At 34.2% G+C, this 25,014-nt stretch overlaps 1 protein-coding gene across 1 annotated transcript in view; it reads right to left on the bottom strand.

Annotated features, from left to right (window-relative positions):
• Window positions 1–16,411: 16,411 nt before the first annotated feature.
• LOC144443317 (nonsense-mediated mRNA decay factor SMG5-like) overlaps window positions 16,412–25,014 on the bottom strand; it is an 82,373-nt gene continuing 73,770 nt past the window's right edge. Inside the window, exons 15-19 of the mRNA XM_078132768.1 lie at window positions 23,499–23,558; window positions 22,582–22,738; window positions 19,685–19,775; window positions 17,682–17,762; window positions 16,412–16,900 (exon numbers count right to left, since the gene is read on the bottom strand). Coding sequence (XP_077988894.1) covers window positions 16,678–16,900; window positions 17,682–17,762; window positions 19,685–19,775; window positions 22,582–22,738; window positions 23,499–23,558 — 612 coding nt within the window. The 3' untranslated portion in view covers window positions 16,412–16,677. The remainder of the gene's footprint in view (window positions 16,901–17,681; window positions 17,763–19,684; window positions 19,776–22,581; window positions 22,739–23,498; window positions 23,559–25,014) is intronic.

Genomic DNA, 25,014 nt, shown 5'->3' on the forward strand with positions numbered 1-25,014 from the left:
ACAAACTATACATACTGAATCATACTTGTTAACTCATATTTGCAATATACCATGATGTGTATATATATAACTATTATATTTATTATTGTACATGGTATTCAAATTAATATGTAACTTTCATCAAATATGCAAATAGTTGTGTTTTACTCATTATTATACATGATATCAAATTATCTGTAACTTTCATCAAATATGCAAATAGTTGTGTTTTACTCATTATTATACATGGTATTCAAATTATCTGTAACTTTCATCAAATATGCAAATAGTTGTGTTTTACTCATTATTATACATGGTATTCAAATTATCTGTAACTTTCATCAAATATGCAAATAGTTGTGTTTTACTCATTATTATACATGGTATTCAAATTATCTGTAACTTTCATCAAATATGCAAATAGTTGTGTTTTACTCATTATTATACATGGTATTCAAATTAATATGTAACTTTCATCAAATATGCAAATAGTTGTGTTTTACTCATTATTATACATGGTATTCAAATTATCTGTAACTTTCATCAAATATGCAAATAGTTGTGTTTTACTCATTATTATACATGGTATTCAAATTATCTGTAACTTTCATCAAATATGCAAATAGTTGTGTTTTACTCATTATTATACCATGCATGAGCCAGGTTCAACAAAAATTATGGAATATATGCAATGATCGTTCTACATCATGGCAACGCTTGTCTACATCATTGGTTCTGCCATGTTTGAAATAGGAGTCAAAATTCTCAAAATGCCATTACTTTCCCTGATTTTTTTTTATATTACTGGCAATGGTATAATTATATTATCTCCCAATATTTTTCTTCATTCAGCCAGAAAATACTCTCGACCTAAGGGTTGTCACTACTTGGCTCCTTAGGTCACTCGTATTTTCCATAACTGAACAAAGAAAAATACTGGGGAATAATATTTAATTATACATGGTATTCAAATTATCTGTATTCTTCATCAAATATGCAAATAATTGAGCTGTAATCATTATTATGCATAATATTCAAATCATATTCATAACACTTCATAAATAAATAAATATATATTGTATTCATCACTCGCAATATTAAATCTATTTCATTAAATATGCAAACGGTTGTATTTTACTCATTAATATTCATTTATTTGAATATTATGTACAGCATAAATACATAAATTACTGTGTTATTATTCATGATGCTCGAATTAATCTGTGTTCTTACATCCATTATATCTATTTAACTTTGTGATCTTGTATTTCCACTTTCACACCACAGGTTTGTGAGTGTAGGAGATTTACCTTTACAACAGGTAGTAATCAAAATTTGATTAGTGGTATATTCAATAAAAAGACGAGAGCTGTAATACTGCATTAGACAGGCTTTGTCACAGCTGTTTCCAAAGCACTCAGAAACAACACACTCCAAAATGTTCAATTCTATTTCGATGCTTTTGTTGTTGTATACTCTATTTTATCACTGGTTACTTAGCATGGAGTAGTATAAGCCGGCGAAGTATATAAGCCGATGATAGTCATAAACTGGAAAAAAATACTTCCTTATTTCTACACGCGACTATGGCACAAATACTCGTTTGAATGGACTCCCGTGATCAGATCAGAGGTTTTTATCAGCTGAAGAGTTTGTTGGCGTCCACACATTAATATTTTGAATGTGTAAAGAAATCAATGCACCATCTGTGACGAGTAAATCTGATTAAAGCATCCTTGGCACTTTAGATTTGCACAACTTAGCAGCACACAAACAAATGTTATATTCAGCACGACATTAATCCCACAGTCTTTACCCTCATCTCTTCAGGAATATTATTTTCAAATGTACATAATTTTGCTCCAGTTGTGACACCCTAACAAAAGCTAGCAGTAACAACACAGCAGGCACAGTTGTATGCCCTAAACAAATAAAAGATTACTCTGTATTCTTTCATCCTGTGATGTTTTGTCACAGCTGGTATGTTGAGTATGTCGTGGTGTATACCAACATTCAACAGCTTCACAACAGGCTCACAAAGAGGTGTTTTTCTTTTGAAAAAAAAGATTTCAATACTCCCTCCCCCAACATTGCAAGTTTTGTGCACGAGTGTAAGATTTAGCTGCAACGGTTCGCCTTTGTGTTGGGAGTGGGTCTTTTGTTCGGGGATTAGACAGGGCTGTGTGTACAGTGTCTCATTTGTTCACTTTTATGCAGGGTGCAAAACCAGGACAAGTCATTGTGTGGTGATTAAAACTGCCAGTGATTGCAGTTTATGGATACCAGATTGTCAACACTCTAAGTCCAAATCTGTTGTAATTATTGTAATATGGAGTGCACGATTCGGCGTATTACCAAAAGCTGAACATGAATAACGAGTGATTGCTAAGTGTACACAATGATGACTCTTCCACTCTAGTGTACGAGCGTCTACTTTTTCATGCCTGCTATCAAATCCATACAAGTATTTACATTAACTTGGCGTAACTACAACATGTTACTCAAGTTCAGTGCACTTGACACAGTTTGAAGTGGAATACATTTGTATGCTTTTAATACGACAAAAACTGACATTTGTATACATGAGTGAAATCGATTCATTGAACATTTAAGGTCACTCGGTGAACATGGATGGAAGCCACGGTAATGGAGAAGGAAATCAGGTCGACTTTGCATAGATCTTTAATAGTATCGTGTATAATTTTGGTGTTGAACTTGAGTATCTGTAGAATTTAGGAAGATTTTATTTATTTCAATATCACACTATCAGAATCTTGACTGCATAATTCAGTTAATTCTGGCATCAGAAAGAGATTCAAAGCACCTGAAAAGATATTGATCAGAAACGATAAAATAAAATTATGCATGCTGTACGAATATTTTTCAATTCAATATCTGCAAACACTTTTTTTTTTGAAACGATGGTCAAACACTCAAAAATATTAAATAAATTCTCTAATTCATTTTAATACAAACTGATTAAATGAATTACTGAAAGTTGATGGAATAAATATTGCTCCATCAATTTTCTTTTTCACTTGCCAGTGAATGTGTTCATTTGGTTTCCCTAAATAGCTCTTACAAATAAACACCGACACCTCCTATCTGAAGAAAACAAATGGTTTAAATAGCTTTTGAAATACTGTTCAAATAATAGCCATGATTAACTATCATCAACCCCTCACCCTCTCTTTATAAGCATTTTAGTATGAACCAATCATTACAGCACAAAGTGGACCGCTACATTCTGAGCTGTAGGGGATATTTGTGTTATATTGTATCAACTAAGATAGGGGGGTGGTCACAGCAAGAGCTGAGAGAGTAGGAATTGTAGAGTAGTTTCAAGTACTAGTGTTACTCTTATTCTACACTTTGTAGTCAAGATCAAATGATCAGTCTTCAGTTAGAAACATAACTGAAAACGATGTATGGAGATTGGACTGGAAAAGACATTCACTTTTTAAACAAATTTCAAATACATTTCCTCAATATTGATTCTTTTTCTAGTACTTTTACTTCATTTTTGACGCTAATCAAAACTTCAAGTTCTACTTATTCTATGGACCAACTGACCTTTGAGAATAATCATTATATGTACAGTAATAATTCATGGACTGCAGGCTGGACAAAATATAGATCATAGGAACTCATCCATTTTAATTCACATATACACTATCATCAAACTGAAATCTCAGTTTGTCTTCTATATATTTTGATCACAAAAAGAAAGGGGGGGGGGGGGGAGAATTACGCCAAGTAATGTTTAACAGGTGAAAATTAAGTATATGTTAGGTATTGCTACATTTACTCAGATTATTCCTTTGAACGTGCGAAAAAAAATGATTTTTTTCCCTGTCCTTGATTTAACTAACGCTGCAATTACTTTAGTTGCCAGTTGCCATGGCAGCAAAGTGATGAAGAGTCTTTGAAGAGCGACCGGCATAACGCATCAGTAAAAGCATCAAAGTGCATAACAGGGAGGTAGAGATGATTGAATTGAAGAGAATTCATTCTAACTCTTCCCTTCGACAAAATATTCCAAATTGCAATAGTCAATTGCAACATGCATATTGTAGCTGCAAGCACATCTCTGATCAAATCCAACTCATCTGGGAAGCACTACCACTAGCCGGAGTTGTTACAGCTTATATAGTAATGACATGCCGCCACAATTGCAATGCCGTGTAGATAGTCAAGATATAGACCCATTACTCAAGCCAAGAATAACAAATCGGTACCCGAGAGACGACGGAGAAAAATCAGTGTCAGAAAGGTTAATAACACATCACCAATTGGGTCTATTCCATGCATAAATCAGGGAATTTGGGACTGATAATGAATTTTGCCTTGGGCATCAGTAATACTTTGTACCTTATGAGATCCCGGGTGATTAAAGATTGAAGAAGCACTTTTATTTTCGACATGCTAGTTCTAAAAACCACTGGGACTACGAAGTGCATCTCGTGTGCAATTTCCTAGCCATTTTTTTCACACTATGTTTACACAAGCCGATGCCCTTCGTGACGACATTAGTTTCCTACTACAGCACAAAGTAGGTGTTATGGGGTACAATAGTGAAATGGAAAAGCATAATAACTTTCAACTTTGCCCCGAAAACACATAGGTACTAATAATTTCATGATCTGTATGATGCGATTTAAATCTGTATTTATAATTCGTTACATTTGCATTAGGCTGGGATTATATTATGAGCTCGCAAAATACGGAGGGCGGAAGAATTTCTAGTGTCAAGAATTTTCATTTGTGCTGGAGGGTGGGGGGGGGGGGGAAGTTAGCTGTTTGCTTATATTTGATTATCACTGATATTACAAAAATCATATTAAATTATAACACATTGCATATGACAAAAAAGGCATCAGAACAAACATGGTGCTATTAGACTTCGCAAAATAAATACTATAAAGAGAATTCTAGTTGCGAGAATTTTCATTTTTGCTTGGGGAAAAAAGTTATCTGTTTGTTTAAATTCGATTATCACTGATACTGCAAAACATAAATTTTCTCTGATATTTTATGTAACAAAAATCTTCAGAAAAAATTTGATGCCTTATTACATTTCATAAATAACTACCAAGAGGAATCTCTAGTTGCAAAAAAATTTCATTTGCGCTGGGGTGAAAAAAAAGTTAATTCTTTGCTTATATTTGATTATCATTAGTACTCTTGGAAGAGGCGGCCACACATGGAACGACAAAATCGAAAATAAGCGACAACATACGAAGGAAACTGAGGTAAATATTAAGTAATCAAGCTGTATTGACTACATTAGACTTTTAATCAGATTGTACTGATACTATAAAATATATTTTCTTGATTTTTCAATCATATCAGACAAAAATCGAAAACATATTTTATTAATTACTTTATCTGTTTTGACGTGTGACTTCAATTTTTGAAAATAGATGTTGTGATTTTATGATCGAGTATTTTGTATGAGTGTGACAAATTTCAACTGTAAAAAGATTCACCTATAAACGAGCCAAATACAATCAGAAATCAAGAAGTTTTTATGATCACTTTGGTGTAAATTTTCAATTTAAATCATAAAATAAAAACTAGAAATAAACATTATCAATGTATAATAACAGAATCAATAAAATATTTTTATTTAATATTTCAGTATTTTGACAGCAAACGCGATTCTTTCGTAACTGAAATGCAACGATTACAAATACTTGAAAATGTGAATACGAATAAATCAATTCGTGTTGTCTCCCCCGTGATAATTTATTTTGACACACTCGGCTCTTCTTTCCTTGTAAGTTTCACCGCAACCTATGAATTTCAATCAGCTGCACTGAATTCCTTTGAAAATATATGAGTAAATTTAATGACTTTTTTTTTTCCATTATTTTTTTCTTCTTCATGTTTTCAAGTGATGGAGTAAAAAGTGATCGAATCTCAGTCCTGTTAGAGTGAGTAAACAGAAACTGCTTAAAGGTAACTACTTTAATTAGAATTATTCATCAGCTTTCTACCGAGAGTCAAACGGACAAAAGCATATTAAACTTTGTCTGTCTGTGCCATCTTTATGGAGAACCATTGAATGAATTTTCACTTGCCTGGGGACACATGTCAGGCCCCCTGGGACGACAGGAAATGCGCTGACATGAAAAAATGGTTAGACAAACCATAGCCCGAAGCTAGGTGATTTTCTAGTAAATGAAATTCACATCGATAGGGTGACTTAGGCCAGGCGATGCGAGAAAATTAGAAATACTCTGAACAGACACAGATGGTCAAACAGGGTTTAATGATATCTCATGTATTGTGCATCAATCAAGAGTTCGAGGGGAAATGGAAGATTTCACATGAAAATGAGAAATAATCAGCTGCCGAAGATTGATCTTAATTTATCTTAGCCCCAAGCTACATCTCTTCACTGTATGGTGATATTAACTAACTCTTGAATATCGTTTACACTTCACTTTTTTTAACAAGACATGGTGTAGTATCCAACAACATTCAACTCTGCCCTCTGTCGTTGATGATCTACACAGAAGGAAATGAGTGGGGATTAAATGCCTTTTGGTGGATTATAAACTTACTGAGGGACTTTACCTATACTCATTAACTATCCCCTAGATTTGATGTATATTGCCAGTACTGAACACTTACATTTAATGCACTGTGGTAAGAAAATTCAAATCCTTTGATTTGCTACAAATTAGGTAAAATTGAACACCTAGATTTGATGTATTTTGGTAAAAGAACACCAATCAAACACTTAGATTTGATGTATTTTAATACAATCAAACACTTAGATTTGATGTATTTTAATACAATCAAACACTTAGATTTGATGTATTTTGGTAAAATCAAACACTTAGATTTGATGTATTTTGGTAAAATCAAACACTTAGATTTGATGTATTTTGGAAAAGAACACCAATCAAACACTTAGATTTGATGTATATTGTTCGAATCAAACATCTAGATTTGATTCTTTTGGTAAAATCAAACACTTTGATTTGATGTATTTTAGTAAAAATCAAACACTTTGATTTGCTGTATTTTGGTAAAATCAAACAATCTCATAGCCCAGAGACTTGTCTTGGTGCTAGTCTCAAGAGCAAGCTTCTTGAGATAGTAACACTGAGATAAGTCTCATGGGTAACAATTTCAATTCACTTAATAGAATTGAACATTTAGATTTGGCACTTAAGGGTAAAATTTAACCACTTTGATTTTTTTTTTAAACAGATAACCAATAAATCTTATAATATTGATAAATATATCAATTTTTTTCCACTACATTTCAAAAATACTAAAACCAATGTATTTTGTTGCTGGGAACTGAAAATGGTTATTAGCATGGTTGATACATGGTGACAGTTTATCTAAACCACAAGTCAGTCAGAATACACAGTGCAATTCAATTGTAGCCTAAATGACGCGTCTTTTAATTCTCAACCGACTGGGGTTCATCTGTGATGTTAGTATGCACAGTGACTACATCGCCACTTTCAATGATCACTCACCCAAGTCCCTGTAGACTTCTTATCACAAAACTATCAACATCATTAACGGTATCCCAGTAAATAGTCTATTGCGTGACTTCCTACTCCAAATGGTCAATACCACTTGACTACCTGTCAAGTACATCGTCTCCGCATTTCCATGATAAAAACTTTCAATATCAGAATTCCAATGTATATTTTTCATCTATATTGTCTTTTTTATGTTATACTTTTTTTCAATCTTGTTCATCAATTGGTTCAAGTTGCTATAACAGTTTGTTGGCAAATAGTCTATCGCGTGCCTTCCTTCTCCAAATAGTCAATACCACTTGACTATCTGTCAAGTACATTAATACCACTCTACATTGCGATAATAAAAACTTCCAATATCAGAATTCCAATGCATATTTTATTCAATATTGCATTTTTTACTTTATACTTTTTTTTCAATCTCGTTCATCAATTTGATCAAGTTGCTATTAAGAGTTTGTTTGTGATCTGTTGAGTATTTCATCTCTGACATGTACATAATAAGACTTAATAATAATATAATTTCAATATTTCAAAGCTAAGCTAAGATTGTCTTTATTGGCTTGGACTGTATCACTGACAATACAATGTCTCGTATTTCCTTCAATACCGCCACCTTTTTCTTCTTAATACTTTTTCCGATCTCTAGTTCCATCAATTTGATCAACTCACTACGATAATCTTTGCATGACATATTTTGTACTGACAAATTGCCAATATTAGAATTCCAAAATATATTTTCTTCAATATTTTCCATCTTCATGATCATTTTTTAAAAATTTCTCCTTACTTACAGATAATATTGACCACTAATTAACGGAAACAGTGTCTTTTTTATACATAATTGACCACTTTTTACTGAACATATCTTAGATTATTTGATAAAGAAAACGTCAGTTGCAGCTAGTGCAGGTTTAAGATAAATGAAGTCTTTTTTTTCACTGTTTCAACTGTGAACTATTTCATATAAAATTATACTAAATTTTTACTTACGAAGATTTTTGTTGAGACATACAACATTTATTTTCAGGTTTCGTGATTTGTAATTGTATATATATTACAGATTGTAACTGGTTCACTTATCTACTGGTTATCAGTTTTATGTGATTAAAAGTCAGATAAAAACCCAATATCTCTACAAGGCATCAATCTACGTTATACATACATAGTATTATCATACTGATCACATTTATATCAAAACTGTACTAGAAAGTCAAATATCTACTGGAACTAGGAAGAAATTTGCCGGCGAATATAAAACATAGCATCAAGACTACAATATGACTCAAAATGTTAACCCTTACACAATAGGGTTGTCGGTGGGTCGAGTGGTTAAACCACTTGCCTCTTACCACTGCGGTCAGGGTTCACACCTGTTCTGGGTTTGATTAAATTTACCACTCTGTATTAAAGTAAGAAGAGTGTCATTCACTACAGATTGACTCTACCGAACAAAGCAGATTTTCCCCGGGTATTCTGGTTTCCTCCTGCACTAAAACTGAACCCCCCTCCTGTTATTGAGCAATGCCTGTTGGATGGTATATAAAATTTTAAAAAAATAATTAAATAATTAAATAAATAAATTAACGATGTCCTGATTTCAGCTAAAGTTATGAGTCACACTTTAGCTCCTGTCATTTCAAGTGATGAAAATATTTTTTTAATCTAATTAATTTCAAGTAGTTGTTGACAATCGATAAAAGCTAGTGACATCTGTCCATTATTAAATTTAGCAATTATCGCTATGAATATATTGGCAGTAATGATTTGTACAAACAGTTCCTGAAAGTAATTATTATAACAGCCGTTTTGATCAATAGACTTTTTTATCGATGTATGTATGAATAGGTTGTTCACACAGTCTAAGTTTCATCATCACTTTGTGATTATCAGATCACATAGCACTATTTGACCATCAGATTTCTGTAAGTGTTCATGTTCCTCAGTCAGTACACTGCATAAGTTTGATAGACATGATATATTGATGCCATGTTTTGCTACAAATACAGGTGTGTTGTTTTCATTGTCCATTTCTGATTTAAAAATCTGCCAGACCCTCTGTATTTAAAGTCACAGTTTCCCTTCAACCCTGAAACTGGCTAAAGACCAAGGTTTCAATTCCCATTCTCACATTAGCTTTACTGTATCAGTAGAGCCATAAGGATTACATGGGATCATTGTTTTGTTCTGGAACCAACTTTTCCTATAACCATGCAGATAACTGTTTTCAAACCTACATTTTAATTCTAATCCAAATTGAGAGTTTAAAGGCCAATGTTTCTCAATCCCATTTTCACATTAGTGTTATCTGATCAGTAAAGCCATATTGATTACACAAGTTGATATTTCTGTTTCAGACCAATATTTCTATAGCTCTGCCAGTTTCACACCTGAATGTTAATCCTAATCTGAACTGTACCATAAGTAGTGCTGTCTGTCTGTCTGTAGTATGTATGTATGTATGTATGTATGTATGTATGTATGTATGTATGTATGTATGTATGTATGTATGTACGTACGTACGTACGTACGTACGTACGGACGGACGTACGTACGTACGTACGGACGTACGTACGTACGTTTGTATGTATGTATGTATGTATGTATGTATGTATGTATGTATGCATGTATGCATGTATTTATTTCAAATGTACTTTGAACAGAGTGAAATAAAATAATCTAACATTACATACTAACTATCTGATACACCACCACACTACTGTTCAAAACTGATCCGAACAGCATGAACAGAGCCTAATTTCCTCTTTTCTTATTAAAATTCACAGAAATTTATGTCCATAATACAATGATATGAAACAGGATGTAAGTATATGCATCTAATGTATCAATACAACACATCTGTTTCCTGTTAAACACAACTCCTTACAGGTCATGCAAAAAAACCAAAAAAAAATAACTATAATGCTCATACATAGATCTGTTTTGTCACAAAGATAAAATTTCATGAAATTTGATACAAGATTAAACTGTAACATTTCCTACTGTTAAAAAGAGGTTAGCCTTTGTCATGTTATCTTTATATCATCGCACGCTAAAATGGGGTATATAATTTCATACAATGCCAAGATATACTGGTACTGTTGGTGTCTGATTTCATAGGAACAGATTGTGTTCATTTCTATACAACGGTTTACACAGGACAAACACAGGGTAGCTTTGGATGCATTGCTATGGTGTTGTTATTGATAGTTTGAATTCCATGTCTGCTATGGTTCCATACTGAGAAATACATGGGGGGGGGGGGGGGGGGGGGTTGCTGTTGTTGTTGTTGTTGTAAGAGTGCACACGTGCTATATTTGAAATCAGGAAAATGCAGCCACAGCTGTTGCTTGTCGTAGTTCAAGATAGACAAGAATAAATTGGACGTAGGTTCCCCTATTATTTTTTTATTTATCTTTCATGGTTTGCTAATGACTTGAAGGACACTCGTAGGCAGTCTTTTAATATTTTTTTTCAATTTGATAACATTGCAAATCTAATCAATGTGCCACCCTTTGTTTTTCTGGCTAAACCATAGTAGAGGTGTGTTTCGATGACACTGTAACAACAATACATCCAGAGTTATGAAGAGGGCAGTAGATATAAAGTCATTAACTTGTCTATTAAAACAGTCCTTATACAAATTTCGACATCGGTTTCCTAGAATTTAGGTTACGTTTTGAAATATATGATTTAAAAAATTGATAATATCATCATATCTCTGGGCACATATCAAACATTGTTCCAATGAAAATATGTTGTTGGAAACAGCCAGGATGAACAACTTTTTTTTTATTTTGGTTTTTATATTTTGACATGTAAGAGTGAAAAGTTGACTGTCTCACCAGTTCACCAGGCAGTATCAACTCATGGACATATCAATTTTAGTTCTGGTGAAAATATGCAGCGAGAAACTGCAGGGACATCCAAGGCTTTTATTTTGATTTCATTTTGGTATCAAGGGAGATTTAAAAGTTAACTGCAATAACTAGTACTAGTGTACAGTCTCACCAGAGCAGGTTCACAGTCTAGCCATGTATCAACTTGTTATGAAATTTTATTAATTTCAGTTCTCGTGAAAATATGGACGAGGAAACTGCCATGATATATACTAGTAACTGTTTTGATATTGTGTTATTTTGACATAATTATCTGAAAGTTTATCACTCTTTAAAGATTTAACACTGCCAGTTCTCCAGGCACATATCACCATGGAAACATTATTTTGGTTTGTGGTGAAAATATGCAGGGGGAAAGTACCAGGATATTAGAATTCATATTTTGGTTCGTTTTGGCACACAAGATTTATTTAAGCATTAATAGTAACGGCATTAAAAGATGCAGTATCATCCGGTCTCCAGAAACAGATCACTTTAATAATACAGCAACATATAGGCACACACACACACTCTCATAAAGCACTATTATTTTTGGGTCCTGTGAAAATATTGCTGGAGGGAACACTACCTGGATAAATAACTGGTTTACTGTTATGCATGTATGGAAGCTTACTTAGAATATTTAATAGGTTTATAGCGGTATGTTTCATCTTTGGATTAATACCCGGCATTTTCCGGTCACTAACAACCGAGACTCTAATTTGCACATTTGTGAGACCATGCAAACTAAACTGTTTATTTCATATCAAACTATTATGCTAATTCCAAACACCACACTAAATCTAAAAAAAAAACATGTTTGTACATTTCCCATTTCACTTCAATTAATTTCGGTTACACTACACATGGAAAATCAGATAAAAACAGGTTACAATGAAGAACACATCGAAACACCGACGTAACCTTTCCGATGACTGCCGCTTTAGAATATTTTTTCATAGAAATGCCACAATAGTGGTTCTTTTTATAATATATTAGCATTTGATATTATCAGAGATATCCGTACATTCATTGCACATGATTAGACATATCTTGACCTTTGAAACTAATTTGCAAACCTTAAAAGCCATAGAAGACTTTTTAACTATTTTTGTTTATTTTTGCCGGTTGAAAAATACTACAAACTTTTATTAGAAATGTTTTAATCCTTCTAATTAGCTGAATTTAAATATCTGTCTAATAGCTGTTGAGGTTAACTGTGTACACTGGCTTGATGTCTGTATGTAAACAGATGTAAAACAGATATATACCAAATTGTTTGTTTGTCAACAAATTGGTCAAATTATGGGGTGTTGATGTCTGTATGAAAACAGACATGAATGAGGTATAGACTAAATTATTTGTTTCATTGTCAACAAATTGTTTGTTTGTGGGATGTTCATATTTTTTTTTAAGACCAACTGGGCTTACAGGAGCACATGTTGCTGAGGTTCTTATTTAAATTGGTTAAAGTCACAAAATACTCATGTATCAAAATCTCAGTCACAACAGTATACTAGGGATATGTATTCAACATGGACGTGATGCTTGGTTACTGAGACTGAAGTGTTTTTACACCTTTTTTTAGTAACCAAAAAATTATGTCATAATGTTATTTTTGTATCATATCTGAATTCTTGGTGAGAGTTCTACAAGTTGTAAGATATGATTCAATGTGTTTTGGTAGTTAGAATAATGTAAATCAAATAACCGATAAAAGTAGCCATTGAAGACCATAAAGTTACAGATTTTAAGGTAGAGTGTGCCTTGGGACCAATTTCCCTGAAAAAAAACCCAACAAATATCTGAAATCTCTTCAACTTTGCCGTACGAAAGTTTGTTCCAAGTTCTTTCGATAATGAAAAACTTCAGTAGTTGATTTTTTTTTCAAGGAAATCACCAATCCTTTATTTTCCCCATACAGTTTACACAGTATTTGGGGGCCATATTGGATTCTAAAACTGGGTGTTTAAAACGTCACTTTGAGCTCTACTTAAAAAAATTCCTATTGACCCCATGATTTTATTTCTTGATTTTAACTGAAAATGAGTTGGAATTTTCTTGAACAAATAGAAAAAGCTAAGATTTTTTCGCCAAAGCACAAACTACCTTTAAGTTTGCATCTTTCTCTCTCGCATTCTTCAATACCATAAAAAACACATGCACCACAAATCTGTAACCTAAATATAAAATATTACTTTTTATTGCAAATGTGGAGTATTTGACTTCAAATCATAATGATACAAACCAATGTCTGACTGCTAAATTTGTATGTTGTGAAGTTTGTCAGTTGAAATTGACATACATATACCACCGTTTGTAAACAAAAATGATACCAAAAATATCACTCTAGCTGGCAAGTTTTCATAAAGTAATACACAAAACTTGAGTTAAAAGATATATACACCGGAACCTCTTTATTACGAACTTTGTTATAGTGAACGTTACTGTAAACTTACTGTTACCACAAACATCCTGTGACATCCAGAAGTGAATGTTTCTGAGAGTATATTTAATGAAATGTTCACTATAACAAATTTCCAATCTGAGGTTGGAGTGTATTTTAAAATCTGGCGACTAAAAAATTCTGCTGCGCTTTGAAATAACTCTGAAGGCATGTTGTTTCCCATACCTTGTTGATGAACCATAATCTACTTTATTTGTGAGGAGAGTTTTCTTCTCCTTCGTTTTTCCCATCGGTCATTGAATACTCTCACATACGACCAGTGATATAAAGGAGTACATCTTTGTAGTGAATTTCTGTGTTTCTTGAGTTTTCTAGAGCTTTCATATCATTAACGTTTGAAAAATGAAAGGGGAAAACCACTCCACGAAATAAAGGCATGTTTGTAAACTTTGGATTATAGAGAGACATTTTATGTTTTCACAGCACTTATATTACGCACGATTGCCGAGCTAGTCATGAGTGGAAATTATGTAAATGTGCTAGCCAACAAAAGGCATGACAACTCATGAATATTCAATGTGCATTTGTTCTTAACTCATGAATATGCAGCAGGGTTCAATGATTCCATATTTGTGAGGCTAGCCCCCATGCATGAGACAACGCATGGCCGCTAATAACGGCTACCACAAAACAATAAAAGGCCAACAACTTTCACTTCGTATTTCTCGGCAATAGCGCATAATGTAAATGACTCTACAACCCTAAGTTTACAAAAATGCCTTTATTTTCTGGAGTGGTGTTCATCCTTAAAATAACAAATACATGTACAAACATTATGGAATCATAAGCCGATGATGGTGAAATGAACTTTCTGGTGGTTGTGCCACGTTGATGTAAGCACATGAAAGCTTTGTATTGTAGTTATGTATACATCAACACAGCATGGGAAACACCAGTTTTGGTAAAAAAATCTTTCAACTAGAGAAAGGGCAAGCGTGAGTCATCCTAGAAGTTCAAATTCTTCTTTTCTGTTAAAAACACAGGCTTTTTTTTTCTAGAAAACTGTCCCAACTAACTTTTCTATGGCTAAAGCTTACACAGCTGTAACACTTGGCCACATAGCCTAGCAAGTGTTTACATTATTTCAAATATCCTTGGATGTGTTTTTTCAAGAGTTGCCATCTGCAGGGTGTGTGTAAAACACAATGTAAAATCAAAATATCTATTAGAATAATACAGAGATTGAGTTGTACTAGGGGTGGGCAAACTTGAGCAGTGTCTGGTCAGAGGAACAGTCATGTCTTTTTTGTTAGTCGCATGTGTGGGTTGCAAGTCTACAGTTTCTCACTAAAATTATTTGTACTGAGTATCACATGTATACATGACAGCCAGCTAATCAAAAGTTTCATGCAACTTTTTTTATACGAGTCACAAAAAAACTGTTATCCTTGCATGGATCACCACATTGAATTAAAATAAAGTAAAAAAAAAATTGTGTTTCCTTTAACATTAGATTACCATTTAAACGGTTTGTATGAAATTGGTATATTGTCTCTCCTTTCTGACGTCCTTTTTAAACATACTTCTTTTCAAACATAGCGTTATTTCAATCAGTCTTAATGCAATCTTTTGTTTCTACCTGTCTATGTCCACTGCGATGTGGAGGGCTGCGATAATGAATCAAAAGAAATACAGACACAACTACTTTCTTTGACAAATATAAACATCAAATTATTTTTAACAAAACAAAATAAAACAAAACAAAATACTAAATAGTGGGACATCACTTGGTAAAACGGTGACATCAGACAAAAAATTTCAAAATGGGTTAGCGAATTTATTTAAACTAAAGATAAAACTAGTAGTTACTGGTGTGTCACAAGTTGTACTCCAGTGTGAAGGTCATTACTGTAGCTGCCTTTTTTATATATCGACATATATTTGACGAGATTGGCAATCTCGTTCATCTGAAGATCTCTGTCCAATCCAATCCCACATTAAACAGGTGTGCACTTTGACCTGACACTGCTAATTTGCATATTCAAATATCTGGCAAACTCTTGACTTGGGATAATGTAGTTTAAGTAAAGCTAATAGCAGCCAATAATATATATGTTAGACATATAAAGAAGACATCAAATCAGGAATAATATACCAAGTATCACACTTATGTACCGAATGAGTTTATTTTTATTCTGCTGTCTTATATGAAAAAAAAAAATTTTCTCACCACCCATCACCTTGAATTAAAGTCTCTGTTTATCAGACTATATCAGATTGTAATGTATGTTCATTGTCATTTTTATACTAGTACTATACGCAGATAAGTTTCTACTCAATGTCCAGACATTCACATAAAACATTGTCGGAGCTCTGGCACAATCGACGGTCGATGCATGTCGTAGGTCTGCCGCAATCAACGGTCGATGCGTGTCATTCAGTTGTTTTACTTACAGTTACTACCTTTAATATCTCCTGGCATCTTACCAAAATACAGGGTACCGATTTGTTAGTGCACGCTCGTATTTTGAACGTGGAGACACGGTCTAAATCCTGGAGTATATTTTGTTGCGTTGTTTTGCGAGTAACTGTCCTTGGATGTGTTATTCAGGATCCAAAGGGTAGCACTGTGATGGTCATCTTCTTCAAATGTTGAAAATCACAAAAAAATACAACTGATTTTTTTGTGAGTGACTGTGTCATCAGAATTAGGTCACTTTTGCAAGTCATTCAGCAGTTGAAGACACAATTCAACCCAACTGCATCATAACCCGATTTGACCTCACATGACATGACATACAGTCAACACACATACATTCCGACTGTGTTTTTTTTTTCTCTCTCTTTCATCACAAGGACAATATCCAGGAAGATAATTCCAACACTACCTTATTCCTAATCCTCATCCCTGGCTTTTCCACTTGGAATGAAAATCCGGAGCATATTCAACATTGATTCCTTCGCTGTTAGCAGCCTTGATGGCAGCCCGCATTCTGACGGACAGTAGCTCGGGATCCATTAACTTGTAGTTGTAATTAATCAGTATGGTAACCATGCCTTTGGGGTCATAGTCAGAACTCTGGCTAGCAAAGTAGCGACAGCAATCTAATATGCGATATAAGCACCTGTGTGACAAAATAATATAAATATTAACTTGATGACATAACTTGAGTTAGGAGATTTGCCGGGACACCTGTTACGTAAACAGCTACACTGTACAGTCCATAATTTATCAAACATTGCCTCTAGACATCCAGGGTTTGAAATTTACATTTCAGAAAGTTTACCATGAAGACCATCTGTTTTAGTTTGTGCTGGTCCCACAAGTACAAATGAAAACTGACATCGGAGGTCCAAATGAAAATTCAGTGGTCACTGCAGTCAAGATCACGGCTAAATGTAATATTTTTTTCATTTTTCCATAAGTTTCATTCAAAGTGATACTATAAGTTTTGTTTTCCATTTAGACAATAATTATGTTGCTGAAATACTTACTGTCATATAATTTTGGCAATAATTGTATGAAATTCCTAAAAAATTGTTAAACAATTTTTTGGCTTTCTGGACGTTTTAAACACCTGACCATTTCAGCCTTAGAAGTTTCAGCACTACTTTGGATGCTTCGGCACCACAACTCAAGACGTTTTGGCACCACTATCCAAAATGTTTTGGCACCACTACCCAAGACAAATCGGCACTACTAATTAAATGTTGTGGTCTTTCTTTCACAAACTAACCTTAACCCTAACCCTAACCCTAAACCTAACCCTAACCCTAACCATCCTAGGTACAATGCTGAAAATGGTCAGGTGCTGAAATCACCAGTTACCGTTCTTCTAATATCCTGAAAGTTATCATTTCCACAACACAAAGGTGCATGTATTTTTCATCAACATTTACACCTACCAAACTTCTCTTTCTTCTCCTTTGATCTTCTTCCTATCCGTTCCCTTCCCAACTTCATTTTCTTTCTGTGCACGTATATACCTGAAATGAATCATCATTAAAGATAGTAACGTAGATATACAAATGTAGATACAGAAATACACACATACAAATTCTACATACACATCAAACTGAAGAGAATGTCCAATCAGTAATTATTTGCAGAAATCTGGAGAAGTATCAAAACTTGAATAATTTCTTCATCTTACCAATATTCCTGCACTTCAATGTGGCAAGTACATTTCTAGTCTGTTACCATGGTGACACCCCACCTCCACTCCCACATGCACATAAACATGAAATATGATACACATGGACTACTGAATGTTAACTTATCCATATTTAACATTAAAATCCAGGAACCTCCTTTCTCTAATACTGGATGCAATCTAACCGTTCCCAGAGGTGTAACAATGTTGGAGAAAGAATTCAATAATGAAAAGCTTAGAACACATTTGTTCCTCCGTCCTTCCCCTTTCCTTTCCCTCCCTCCCATCTTTCTCTTTTTGTCTCCCCTCCCTCCCCATCAGTTCTCACCCGAATCTCTCATAAACTGACCAACAGACATTCAAGTCAAACACTGCACTCATCGTTAATTTAGTTTTAATTTGTCATAGCCCTACAAACTGACAATTCTAAAGTTATCCCTTCGACTGAGAGTGTAGTGACAACGCAACAGCCTCCTAAATATGTCATCTTCGTCAAACGACATTGTGATTACACAAAATATTATCATCCTGAAATAGATCTATTCAGGTCAAAGAATACCCAGCCTACTGGAGAACATCACTGGTGCCAGCAAAAGCAATCTCTTGAAAGCGAGACGGAGCAAGCAAGGAGAAATGTAACGTACGGAAATTATCGTCTATTGTTTTCAGCAATCTAGAAATGATTCTGTTGGTAGGGCATCATTAGACTAACGAGATTCCGTAATTAGTGATTAGAGTCAAGAAATGAACGGGATGATGTCTAGCATTAATGAATCATTCATGAATTTACGACTGTATAATTTCATCACTGCTGGCATGCCTCATTAAATTCTAGGCATTTCCAATTATCATGACAATCATCTTCATTGTGTCCATCCACTGTGGACTCTTCATTTGCAAGTAATAAAGTAATGCCTGACTCTCGGGGAGAAACACAACTCCCCTTTGCAATGAGATGACTTCAAGCATTAATCAATTGATGAGACAATAATATAATTAATAATAATCGGATATCACCGGACATGTCATACAGGGATGAGATCACTCGGTTGCCTCGGGAATAACAACAATTAGATATGGAAGTGGACAACTCCGCCGGGAATGACTGGATCATTTGGCTTCGTCATCTGACATTAGCCTTCCATAGCATGAACTCTGCCTCTCCCTAAAGAACTTGCTTGCTATAGCTCATTGAGGTTTACAGGCGGTATGGCGTCTGCTGACTTTTAAAATACTGTGTTTAAACCAACAGCACACATGTATATACTTAATACGGTAGTTTTTTTTTCTGTTTTTATAATACTGTCTTTAGGAATGTTTAAAGTTATCAAAACATTTTTTTTAAAATGTATTTGAATAAATCATATGTGTATAGAGAGATTTATAATGCTAAAATTATTCATAAATATGGATGGCGATTACTAATTAATTGTGTTTTTAAATTCTGAAAAATTCACAGTTCTTCGTATTTCAAATGCCTCAGTTTAAGTTGGGGAAGGGGAGGCGGCAATAGTTGACCGAATGCCTGTAATAGTAACAGTACAGAATACATGGTAAAAGTTGTTGCTTAAAATGATACAGTGATCAAGGGCAATACTTGAGAGTTCTGGACGTTTGGATTTTTAAGATCGGACAAATCAAGAGATTTTGGAAAATGGTATCACTACTTATGTCGTCTGAAGCAAAAGATGTATCTCAAGTGACTACTTCTAAACCAATCAAAATCAATCAACTGGTTTGAATATTAAAACTTACCTGTTTCCTTTGTGGAACTCCTTCTCCAAAAACTTGATGGCATCACGGGCACCTTGATTTGCCTTTTTGATATAATCTAAAGTATCAATGACTGTAAAAAAAACAAACAAACAAACCAAGTCTTCAATAAGGACACAGTAGAAACAAGTCTCCAGTGATCACATAGTCCCCTACAGTGGGTATTTTTTAAGGATTAAAATCTGCATGTGAAAATCGGTTTTTTGGCAGAGCTATAAAAAAATGTTGGGCCAATACTAAAGAATGATCCCACGTAATCCTTATTAAGATAACACTAATGTGATGATCAGGGACTGAAACATGGCCCTTTATTAAAAATTTGAAATTTTTAAAATATGTAGAATTTGAGTCAGAAAGTTTATCAACGAGTACTAGACGCTTGTACACTGCTAGTACTAGACACTTGCGCACTAGTCTATATGACATCGATTGTAAATGCATCCTCTGCTGGCACCAATTTGGGGCTAACAAAATACACACCAGTTTTGATATTGAGAGTCAATTGGTGTACAATCGTTAAAAGAGCTTTGACACTTTGACAGCAATCTAGAAACAGCTGTTGGAGATATGACGTGGTGAACTTTGACCCGAGTACCTGGAAATCCTGTTTAAATCCTCGGTACAGCTTAGAAGCACATAGAAGAAAGCAGCTAAGCTTGTTATAAGGACATGATATCTTTTTATCCAGCAGAGCTCTTTGTGCACTGATACATCTATGTAACTTAATCTGAGCATTAAAAACCTTAGGAAAGATGGACCACAAGAAATGTCAGAGCAATTCATAAAGTAGTAATGCAGCAGACAGACTCTATACCCTGCAGTCATGGTTACCATATGTCCCTACATGCAGTATTCAAAAAGCTTGGTAGAAAGCGGTATTGTCCTACAGGGCCATTATCATTTCAGTCACCCCAATGCTATAAATATATTGTTTGGAACTTTTATGCTTCTTGGCAATGTAAGCGGACACTTTTCACCTTTGAATTACTAAAAGAAATGTATGCTTTCAAATTTCAAATTGACTGAAAGTGATTGTAGAAGAAAGATCAACTTTTTTTTTAGAAACAGTCGATTGGTGATCACATGACAACTTCTACGAAGCTCATTCATTTCGTGTTGTTTTGTAGCCAACTTTTCACAAACTTATTTACTCATTCAAAGTGCATTATGGTGGCAAACTACTTATTTAAGCCTCATGTTCTTGAAAGGCATGGCGTCATGACGATCAAATGGTTAACATGGCCGGCTTGGAAGATGCAGGTTGCAGGTTCAAGCCCAATCACTATCATTTGTTTTTCTGAATGGCTAAAGTCCTTGGGCAAGATTAGAACCACGATTGTGCCTCAGTCAACCAAGCTGTATAATTAGGCACCAGGTAGGACAGAGGTTGCAATGTGAATGCTTTAATCCTATGCACTTATAAAGGCTGCAATGGATTGTATGCTCCCCAGGGAGTTGAGGAAGTACAATTGGCAGTTGTGCCACTATAGGTCTGTGTCGGGGGGTAATTACTGTAAAGTACTTTGAGAACTATATGGAAAGTGTTATATGCAGTGATACAACAATCATTATATTGATATGTGTTACTGACCGAGTGAACAGATTTTACGATACTTCTTTCAAGTCCTATTCTTGAAAAACATCAAAAAATGAAAGTACACAGCAAACTTTTTCAAAATACTTCAAACTTTGTTTAATATGCTCCCTATTAAAAACTTGTGAATCTTTTGATCTGTAACTGGTTCCCAGAGATTAAATATACAATTTGAGATTAAAAGTGCATTTATGGAAGCAAGATTCCAGTACATTGTACTATACTGTAATGTAACTACCAAAAATTCACAAAGGAAATGTTTTATCACTATTAGTATTTACTACAGTTTAGAGTATAGGCAATCTTTGAACTTTCTCAGCTAAGGATACATCAATTAAATACTTTATTTGCTGTCCTTAAATTTCCCCAAAACCTACCAGGCAGACGGGGGAAAATATCAAACACAGAAAAAAACTGCAATGCTAGCATGTCATGTAAAATTCACTTTTTCTGTTGATTCATTTTTCTGTTTGTACCTAAATCTACTAGACTGGTGAAATATAAATGTCAAAATCCAAAGTTTGATTATCTTAAACAACTATTTAGACATATGTATAGTTGTTTGGACGATATTTGAAAGGTCTTTCCATTTACAATAGTATAAAATACGGCCATATGTGGGAATTTTGAGCAGAACGATATGTTTTTTTTTCTTCTAAATCTACCAACAAACCTACCCACACACACAGAGACGGCAAACAAAGAATTTAATTGATGACACCCATTAGAAGTATTAGAAAGAAATGCAAAGACAAAACAGGCTGGTTCAGAAAACAAAATAAAAGTAAAAGTCACTTTTTTTGGTTTCAATTACATCTTCAGATTTCAATATATAGACAAAGCTTAACAAGAAAAGAAACTTAAAGTCATGGATTTTGTATCATTTCAATATTTTATCTTCACATTTTGATTCAACGTTGAAACTTACAAGTTTGTCATAGACACATCACCATCCTTATAGAGAGGAAGTCCCTATTTCTAGTAGTGTATCAATTAGCATTAGATTACAAAATCTGTCAAAACATCCTCCCCTCAACCCCCCCCAAAAAAAAAAAAAAAAAAAAAAAAAAAAATTCTAGGACAATCCAAAAGAATGAATACGTATATTGCCTGACTACTATTTTCTTTGCTCTATATCAGATTCTTATGATGCCTGCATATACCAAATTAATACAAACCCGCTAAATGACACAACACTGTAGAGAAAGTATTATTTGGTTTCTGTCAAATTCTAAACTAAAATTACAAAGAGGAAATTGTCCACAAGAAATTCTACATGACCTACCAACTCTTGGTATAATGATGATGAACCTAGCACTGGCAGCCAACTGTCTTATGATGTAGAGATGGTTACTAAGAACTCTAGCATCAGGTACCAAGTAGGGTGACAAGTTAGATTGGTCCTTAGGTTCCAAACTTCCTTCTAGTTGTTTCACCTCCGACTGTAAAGGCGGGAAAAAGAAGCAGACTACAGTACAAGCAGACAATAAACTTAAACCAGAATTATCCAATGTGTTGGTTTCTGTGTGACATGGAGGAGGTGGTGGTGCTTACTGGACACGGTGGAATGTGACAAAAGGGGGCATGTCCCAACTGGGAGCAACTATTTTTAGAGCAGGGTAGACAGGGTATCAATTACCAGTAAAATGGCTTCTCCTTTGATATCTAGAATTGCTGGCATAACATAATCAAAACTGTATTGATTTGATGTGACATCTACTTCGATAGAGGGCTCCATGATGTCAAATTCTCAGATGAATGGTTTCTGACTACCAGCAGAATTTCAACCTGTGCTCACACTCAAGTTTTGCTGTCTTCAAATTAGTAAATCCCAATAATCGGAATGTTTTTATTTAAAATTAAAGCGTGTTTTGTTAAACTTGCAGTTTTTTGTGTACAAACATATATTACCCCTCTGGTAAAAAGAGCATTTTAAGCATTTTCATGCATCTCTCCGTTGTTCGTTTGTGATTGGTTGACAGCAATAATCTGTCTCTCCAAGTTAAAATTACACCTTAGCAAATACTAATGGTGAGACTAGGTGTCTCTGGTGAGGTTAAAGTAAGATAAACAGGTGTAAAAAACAAATTTATGAAGAGTTATCAACTATGGACAAAAGTACACACTGAGCACCAATTACAACTCTTCTCTATGGTATTGGCATATTTAACTGTGTGGATGTGTTTTTATAAAATAATTTACCTGTAGACGCAACTGTGCCATATCTCTCATCAACTGATTTCGACGGGCCTCTTCTTCAGCCTACAAGGTGAGAAAAGAAGATAAAACAAGTTATTCTTTTTTTGTCTCAAAACTATTTCAAATTCTTCAAGTCAATATATATATATATATATATATATATATATATACTCCAATACTAGATTTTCGGAAGTCATTTGTAATGTTGTTCCATTTTCTTTAAAAAAATACATTGGTTCATCACGTGACAAGTATTTCTTTAAATTTTTATTTTTTTTTTGCAAAGTTTCTTCTTTACAAAGTTTCTTTTTTTTTTCATCACTCAAATGGATATAACTGTTTGCTAAAATGACAGAGTAAAATTCCAGATTGTAAAGTTGTTATCACTTGAATATTCTCATTCTTGTGAAATGTGACTGAAGTTTGTATCATTCATCCAGTCACATCATTGTGTGAAATACATGTCAACAAACACCACTAAAAGCGAAAAAAAATGACAAAAGTCACCACTAAAAGGCACAAATTTGATGCACAATCATAAAGTTTCTGGTTTTAAGTCATTGTCACATTTTCCCACTCTACTTCAGACTACAAGTGGAAAAAATGGGGGAAAAAATGAATATTCTTCTCTGGTGTCTACATGGGTGTTAATGTGATAAAACGTCTAGCTGGCTTGAATGTTTCATGAAAACCAAATCCACCGACTAGGATGTCAAATCTAGGAAAAATAAGTCAGTCTTGTTTTTATCTAGGCTATCGCTACTGACTTCAATACTAACTTGTACATTCTAGTTTTATACCTGCACATTGAGAGTAAACTATACGAAGGTCCTTAAATCAGTAACACTGTGAATTGAAGCATTTTATTAGCCATCATTTGATAACAACAATTTCGTAATAGTTGAGGAGGCAAGTCCACAGTGACATCGCAGCAACTTTGATGAGGTGCAATGCCACCCCTGAGACATAGTCAAAAGTGCTCTTTTCCTCAGTGTTTTAATATCGCTCTGTGTACACACTCACGTATACATGTATATGATGAAATGGACCATTCCCAGTACAAGGACATAAACTAAGTTATTGCTAGTGGGAATGAGAGTACAACAACCATGTATAGATTAAGTCGGTGCAATACTTCAAAAGTAGATTGATGTGAAGGTAAAACTAAATTACTTGATGTATACATGCATGGAAGTGATGTATAAACGGTTTGTCATCAAGCACATCTTAATGTATGTATTTACAGTTACACCAAAATCTGTGAGGTGTGAGAAAAGAGAGAGAGAGAGAGAGAGAGAGAGAGAGAGAGAGAGAGAGAGAGAGAGAGTGTGTGTGTGTGTGTGAGTGTGTGTGTCTGCATGCATGCATGTAAGTAGGTGCATGCATATGACAGTACGTATGTACGTATGTACATATGTATGTATGTATGTATGTGCATGCATGTGTGTGTGTGTGTGTGTGTGTGTGTGTGTGAGTGAGTACATACCTCCATAATCCAAATTGCCATTTTTACATTTTG

This window comes from Glandiceps talaboti, chromosome 12 (genome assembly GCF_964340395.1).
Source record: "Glandiceps talaboti chromosome 12, keGlaTala1.1, whole genome shotgun sequence".
NCBI lineage: Eukaryota > Metazoa > Hemichordata > Enteropneusta > Spengelidae > Glandiceps > Glandiceps talaboti.